Below are 8,144 nucleotides of genomic sequence, written 5' to 3'. Positions count from 1 at the left end.
AAGATGATCTATTTCCTAGTCCTCTAACGCCCTCTAATCTCTAACCACGAAGACTTCATTCAAACCTCTCAGGGTCAGAACAAGCATTACCATTATGTGTCAGTTAGCCCATTTCTTGTCCATGACATCTCCTTACATAGGCCCAATTACACCCGCGAGAGTGCTAGCGAAGCGTACTCTACAGCCTATAACCTGTCATCATGTCAACACCGCCCGCCACAATCATAGGCCAACACATCTCTCCACTGCGCCTCTCTAAGACAGTTCTACTGCCTCTCTCTCCTTAACTGTGTATGATCCCCTGTGACCTGTGTCCCCCAACACTGATCTTGGGGGGGGCGGAGGTCACCACTCCTTGCTCTGATGTCATCTATACCCCCCTACACATCGCTGGAGGTCCGGGGCCTCCGGGAGAGGTTGGACGGCACGCAGCCGCAACACGCCAGCCACAGGGACTTCTGGATGTCGGGGTTACGGAACGCGTAGATGACGGGGTTGATCACGGAGCTGCAGGCGGCGGGAAGCGCGGTGGCGTACGTGTAGATCAGCGGGTAGCTGGAGTCCGCCACGATGGAGTACATGGCGAACGGCAACCAGCAGACGGCGAACGCGCAGAGGATGACGGAGAGGGTCGACACGCCCTTGGTGGTGGAGACGGCCAGGAACTGGTGCTGCACGGCGATCTGCTGGGCGTGCCTGAAGGCGATCCTGCAGATCTGCAGGTAGAGCTGCATCATGAGGGCCAAGACCAGCAGGAAGGCCACGGCCAGCGCCACGGCGTTGCTCTTGGCGACGGGCCGGCACACGCTGCACGCGGCCTCCTCCTCCCCCAGACAGTTCCACCCCAGCGCCGGTAGGACCCCCAGCGTCAGACACCCGACCCAGATCAGCGCCACAGTCACGTAGGTGAACATCACCGTCCTCTCGCTGTGGTAGGTCAGGGCGTTGCAGAGCGACAGGTAGCGGTCCACCGTGATGGCCAGGATGTTGAGGATGGAGGCGGAGAAGGCGGCGATGAGGAGTCCCGCCGACAGCAGCGTCACGACCTCGTTGTCGACCAGGTAGGTGAAGACGAAGTTCAGGATGAGCCCCAGGCCGGCCAGGAGGTCCGCGATCGCCAGGGAGCCGATCAGGATGAACATGGGCTGGCGCAGCATCGGGGTGTAGAACAGCACGGCGATCACCAGGGCGTTCTCGCAGGCGATGAGCGTGCCCGTGACGCACAGCGCGACGTCCCAGGGGCTGACGTCCTGCCGAGCGAGCAGGTCTGACGTGGAGGTCCGCACCGGGGAGGAGGAGTTCCTGTCGTCGCGGAAGTCCCAGGGAGCCGCGAGGTCGAAGGCCGAGGCGTTCTGACTGTCACTGCTCATGGCTGAGGCCAGGGAGTGAATCATAGCTGGAGGACAGGGGGGGGGGTGAGGGAAGAGGGGGAGGAGGAGAGGAAGATGAAGAGAGGATGAAGAGAGAAGAGGGGTTGAGAGAACGTGAAAGAGAAAGAGGTGGGTTAGGGGAAGAGGGGGAACGTGATGGGTGATGAAGGGGTGTAGAAGGAGTATAGAAGGAGTAGTGGGAGAGAGGGAGGAGGGGAGATGAAAACAGATGGATCAGGGGAAAAAGGAGAGAAAGCCATGCATGTTAGTGGCGCCCATCACTACAAGAAGAATGCAATAAGTCACTAAAGCATTTTGTCATATAAAGAGAGCATCCGTTGATCCATCCATCCATCCATCCATCCATCCATCCATCCATCCATCCATCCATCCATCCATCCATCCATCCACCTATATTGCATAGGCCTAAACATAGGACACAACGAAAAAGCACCTGACCCAACTAACGTCACAACCTCCCACATGCCACACTGACAGAACATTTGCTAACAACACAATAGAGGGCTGTGACCCATGCATACAGCTGCTTTGTTTACAATGCATTGACTTTGACTTTGACATTATCAATACTACTGCATTCTTCAGCCTGATTCCGAGTTCCTTTTGTTTCAAAGGAATGCAACGTAAATAATCTGATGGTACATTATGAACGCGTAAATATCAGAATAACAGAATATATTATATTATATTATATACCACATCTCCAGATAGAACAAGCATCTCTGCCTCTTACCCATATTATGTCACAACAGGAGAGCCGCTTGGCTAGAGGCGTCGCGCCATCAGTAGAATCTATTTTTAGAAGAATGTCTAAATATGAAATATGATGTTTCTCAACCCAAACGTGATGTCCCGTGGAAGGAGGCGCGTGCCTGTGCGCTTAGAACCCCTTAGAACCCGTCTGATCGTTCTGGTTCTGATTCTGGTTCTGGTTCTGGTTGACGTCACACGCAGACAGAAATAACGGAGCTAATTTTAGCTCAGCCAGCGCGCCAAAGCAGAGCAGCTCCATTCACAAAATATACCCTCCTCCTCTCTGGTCCAACACGCACGGACAAGCGCGCGCGTACGCACACACACGCACGCACACATACACACAGACGCACACACACATACACACACACGCACACATACAGACGCTCTCCATCAATGACTGCTGCAAACGAGTGGGAAGGTCACCAAACCCGCAAGCCACTTTCTATTGACAGACAGTATGTCCTAATAATCTGTCAACATTAAGCATCTTTAACACCCCAGCACCATGCAGGCTATGTGCATGTCTGTCTCAGATGAACAGATGATAATAGACAGATAACCCTCGTGCCATTCAACATGCATGGTTTTAGCGTGAGAGAGTGGGGGGGGAGAGAGTGAGAGGGGGGGAGAGAGAGAGACCACGCCAGAGATAGAGAGAGAGAGAGAGAGAGAGAGAGAGAGAGAGAGAGAGAGAGAGAGAGAGAGAGAGAGAGAGAGAGAGAGAGAGAGAGAGAGAGAGAGAGAGAGAGACAGGGAGGGAGAGAGAGAGAGAGATTACCAGTTCCTTGTCTTTTTCTTTGTATTCGTTTACGCCTCTGGGTACCAAAAAAAATAAAAAATAAAAATAAATGACAATAATTGATATTATTATTCTCGTTGGGTCTGATAGAGTCCTTGAGCAGCGCGCGCTATTCCTCGGTTCTCACGGCACACTGTCGGCAGTTCTCCTGGCTCGCCTGATATCCTCTCCTCTGATTGGACGCCTGATATCCTCTCCTCTGATTGGACGCCTGATATCCTCTCCCCTGATTGGACGCGCTCATGATTCTCCCCGTCTGACGTCAGAGGTCTCAGTCACTACAGTCATGATGTGAATCACTGAGCAGAATATTAATAATTAATTATGTTTCTAAACAACACGACTTCAGAGATCAGTGGCGCGGGCACGGGAGGGTAAACGGTATCAAACAATAGACCCCCCCCCCCTCTCACACACACGCACAACCGCCCACACACACACACACACACACACACACACACACACACACACACACACACACACACACACACACACACACACACACACACACACACACACATCATCATCATTTATCATAATTTTATATTATTTTATATATCATCATATACTTTTATATCTTCAATCTTTCAGTCATTCTCGCACGCATGCACGCACACACACACACACACACACACACACAAATATGCCACACACACACACACACACACATCATCATCATTTATCATAATTTTATATTATTTTATACATAATCATATACTTTTATATCTTCAATCTTTCAGTCATTCTCGCACGCATGCACACACACACACACACACACACACACAAATATGCCACACACACACACACACACACAAATATGCCACACACACACACACCCACACCCACACACCCACACACACACACACAACCGCCCACACTGCTTCACGTGTCTTCGTCAGTCTCCCAGTGTCCAGTGTTTATACCGTATATGACAGAACCAACCAAACAACTAACTAACCAATATTGTTTTCGTCCCTTAACTCTATATCGTGACTGCTGCTTACAGGCACATTATTCCATATCCCCAAAGTGTTAAACGTTTGACTCATGATGACTGTGACAGACAGTTGACAGGCCTACGTATAGAGCTTCGACCTGCTAAATGACTCATATTAACACATTGTATTAGGCTGGGCTAACAGACATGATAGACATGATCCACTCTAGGCTGGTTGTGAGTGTGCGTGTACACCTGTCCTGCACGACCCGCGAGCTGTGACGTCACTGACACCTTATCCTTTTACTCACCGCAGTCCTGTGCCACTGGCGTAATTGATTCTGCTGCCAACTCGCTGAATCAGCTGGTGGTTAATGACGCCGCTGCTATCGCTAACGGTGGACGTGCACCGGGGGTTTGGAGAGGCAGAGGGCGGAGAAGGAGAGGAGGGTAACACACACGCAGGTTCGCTTTGTATTTCTCCTCACGGCTCCAGCTCGATTACATCATTACACCTTTTTGTGCAGGAAACTCCCCGGCCGGCCCACGCGCTCTGTCATCCCCCTCTCCCTCTCCTCCTCCTGTCTCCAGCATATTCTCTCTCTCTCTCTCTCTCTCTCTCTGTCTCTGTCTGTCTCTCTCTCTCTCTCTCTCTCTCTCTCTCTGTCTCTCTCTCCCTCTCTCTCTCTCTGTCTCTCGTTCTCTCTCTCTCTCTCTCTCTCTTTCTCCCTCTATAACTGTATTGGCCCTTGATGCGGAATATGTTGGAATAATATGTTGAAGTTAGTGAGGTCTTACTGGAGTGTATTTTTATGGTGTTTGTATAAAGAGACAAAGATCCATTCCATGGTATTAGAGAACCACTAGAAGATTCTCTATGATCACCAGACAAAGATGATTATTTCTTTGAGGCTTTGTGATGCCTTCCTCTTCCTCTTCCTCTTTCTCTTCCTCTTCCTCTTCCTCTTCCTCTGCTCTGACATCATCATCGCCCCTCACACCCAACCCAGCCACCCAGCCACAATGTGCTACAGAGAGAGGGAGAGAAAGAGTGTGTATGTGTCTGTCTCGGTGAAGACAGTAAGAGAGAGGAGAGAGAGAGAGAGCAAGCCATAGAATGAGAGAGAGAGAGAGAGGAGGGGGTTGGGGTGTGGGGGGGTCAGAACAGCTTTCTATCCTCAGCCAGAGAATGCTGCTGTCTTTGATAAAATGTCACCATAACCAGAGTGGAGCTGAAAGCTGTGATCTCCGGCCAAAAGTACTATTACCAAATTCACTTCCTCCTCAGGCTAGTACTGCTGACTGGAGCCAACGCAAGGAACCCAGCCGTCAGCAGATGTGGATACTGTGTGTGTGTGTGTGTGTGTGTGTGTGTGTGTGTCTGTGTGTGGCATATTTGTGTGTGTGTGTGTGTGTGCGTGCATGCGTGCGAGAATGACTGAAAGAGTGAAGATATAAAAGTATATGATGATATAAAATTGATGATAAATGATGATATAAAAACCTGAATGAGTAGGCATACAGGTATGTGTAATGCACACACCTGTCTGTGTTTGGATCTTACACCAGGCGAAACACCTGCCTGCCATTCCCTGAGAGTAATGTTCACTCAGACCTCCTCATCACCATTGAGCGTCTATTAGCCTATCAGCTTCACTCACTATCACTGAAGGGAGGCAGCAGAAGAGTTATTTATCTCATGTAGCCCTGTGGCTAGCTTGCTAATGTAGCCCTGTGGCTAGCTATGCTAAGCTAGGGGAAGGAGGCCTAATTGACCTGCTAATTATGATGATGAGTATCGACTGTGAAATTACCCCCGCTGCGCTTAGATTGGGAACGATTTAGGGAGAGGGAGAGGATGAGGGGGAGGAGGAGAGGAGGGGGGGGGGAGAGGGAGAGGATGAGGAGGAGGAGGGAGAGAAGGAGGGGGAGGAGGGAGGAGGGGGGAGGGGGGAGGAGGGAGGAGGGAGAGGATGAGGGGAGGAGGGAGAGAAGGAGGGGGAGGAGGGAGAGGATGAGGGGGAAGGAGGAGAGAAGGGGGGGGGGGTTATCAGAAGCTATTGATGATGTTGGTTTGCACTAAAGAGAAAGGGATGGGGAAGGGAGGGAGAGATACGGAGATCTGGGGTGAGTTTCTCAGAAAGCTTCGTATAGCTCAAAGTAGCACTTTAATCTTTATTGGAAAATCCCAGAGCCCATTCCTCTCCTGGACCAGCAAAGTTCTTAATCGAGAAAATGTATTCCTTCACACGCAGATCGACCTGCAAACATTGATTTTGCGATTGTTTTTTTCTCAGGTCTTTGCGGGTGGTTTATGGGGAGAAATTAAGTAGTACTTAAGCTTGGAAGCCACAGATTGAATTGATGATGCTGATGAGTTGAGAGAGAGAAACAGGGAGGGGGACAGAGGGGGGGGAGAGGGGGAAGGGTGGGGCGAGAATATCTGATATGTAAATACCAGAGACAGACTGATGACATGGATGGAACACACACACACACACACGCACAGACACACACACACACACGCACACACACACGCCACACACACACACACACACACACACGCACACACAACACACACGCATAGGCAACGCTCGTCATTGCTGCCATATCACTCAAGTGACAGACAGCTCGACAAGAGGCCTGTCGTTTGCTGCCCAGAGAAAGAGAGAGAAAGAGAGAGAGTGTAAGACAAAAGTACAACGACCAAAAATATTTCTTCAGACTTTAGTGTTGTCTTTGTGTTGTGTGTTGTTTGTGTTGTGTTTGTGTGGTGTTGGCGGTGGGCTCCCTCTCATCCCCCTGTTAGGCTGAGGAGGCAGAGTGGGGAGAGCAGAGAGCAGAGAGCAGAGGGCAGAGAGCAGAGAGCAGAGAGTAGAGAGCAGAGAGTAGAGAGCTAGAGAGCAGAGAGCAGAGAGCAGAGAGAGCAGAGAGCAGAGAGCAGAGAGCAGAGAGCAGAGAGCAGAGAGCAGAGAGCAGAGAGCAGAGAGCAGAGAGCAGAGAGCAGAGAAGCAGAGAGCAGAGAGCAGAGAGCAGAGTGGGCAGAGCAGAGAGCAGAGAGCAGCATGTGGAGCTGTCCGGTGCTGAAACCCAGACAGCGTTGCTGCTCCTCTGCTGGCTGCTGCCTGACCTACTGAAGGGGCTGTGTGTTACAGGTGTAAATATACCATGGTTACCATGGTAGCATAAAGGTGTAAATATACCATGGTTACCATGGTAGCGTAAAGGTGTAAATATACCCTGGTTACCATGGTAGCATAAAGGGTGTAAATATACCCTGGTTACCATGGTAGCATAAAGGTGTAAATATACCCTGGTTACCATGGTAGCATAAAGGTGTAAATATACCCTGGTTACCATGGTAGCATAAAGGTGTAAATATACCCTGGTTACCATGGTAGCATAAAGGTGTTAATATACCCTGGTTACCATGGTAGCATAAAGGTGTAAATATACCCTGGTTACCATGGTAGCATAAAGGTGTAAATATACCCTGGTTACCATGGTAGCATAAATGCAGTCGCAACCGGGAGCGCTGGCGGTGGTCCTTAGTGTCTGAAATATGAAATATGAAATATGAGTGCTTCATAGTATATATAGTATATAAATATGAGTGCAAATGATGGCACCTCACCTGCTTATGGTCATGACGGTCATGCGTCTATTTAGCGCTACCCCCCCCATGTGAGGACAGAGGAGACAGACAGTACTCCCCCCATGTGAGGCCAGAGGAGACAGTACTCCCCCCATGTGAGGCCAGAGGAGACAGTACTCCCCCCATGTGAGGCCAGAGGAGACAGTACTCCCCCCATGTGAGGCCAGAGGAGACGGTACTGTAGTGCAGTGGTGTTTTCACTGTGACCCCCTGGCACAAATCACCAACATGCCTGAGTTTGGACTGGCGTCCATTTTGCGCTGGCTGGAAACAGAGCTCTGAGTGTTCTGTAGAGTAGCAACCCGTGCTCCTACCCTGCCGTTCTGCTCTGATACAGGACAACAGTGAAACAACTTCGCGGCTGAACTTCATATGCCATCAAAGGGAGAAATGCAACGTGGAAATATGTCAAAATGTGAGACTGTCAAGCACAACTCAGCCTTAAAACATTAGACAGCTAAAATTAGACACACAGCTACTAGCTGCTAGACACAGGCATAATAGCGATTTTTTTGTTTGTTATGCTTGTAAGTAAGTAAGTAAGTAAAGCTTTATTTATATAGCGCCTTTCGTACATTGAATGCAACTCAAAGCGCTTGTCATGAA

General features: G+C 49.9%; 1 protein-coding gene across 1 annotated transcript in view; it reads right to left on the bottom strand.

The window, feature by feature from the left end:
• Positions 1–380: 380 nt before the first annotated feature.
• Positions 381–8,144, bottom strand: part of gpr185b (G protein-coupled receptor 185 b) — a gene marked incomplete at both ends in the record, with an annotated part of 22,990 nt that continues 15,226 nt past the window's right edge. Inside the window, 2 exons of the mRNA XM_080543102.1 lie at positions 381–1,396; positions 3,074–3,202. Of these exons, the coding sequence (XP_080399228.1) occupies positions 381–1,396; positions 3,074–3,202 (1,145 nt within the window). The remainder of the gene's footprint in view (positions 1,397–3,073; positions 3,203–8,144) is intronic.

This window comes from Nansenia antarctica (assembly GCF_963989245.1).
Source record: "Nansenia antarctica genome assembly, chromosome: 12".
Taxonomy (NCBI): Eukaryota; Metazoa; Chordata; class Actinopteri; order Argentiniformes; family Microstomatidae; genus Nansenia; species Nansenia antarctica.
Note: the sequence above shows the minus strand (reverse complement) of the source record. Positions and strands in the feature narration are given on the sequence as shown.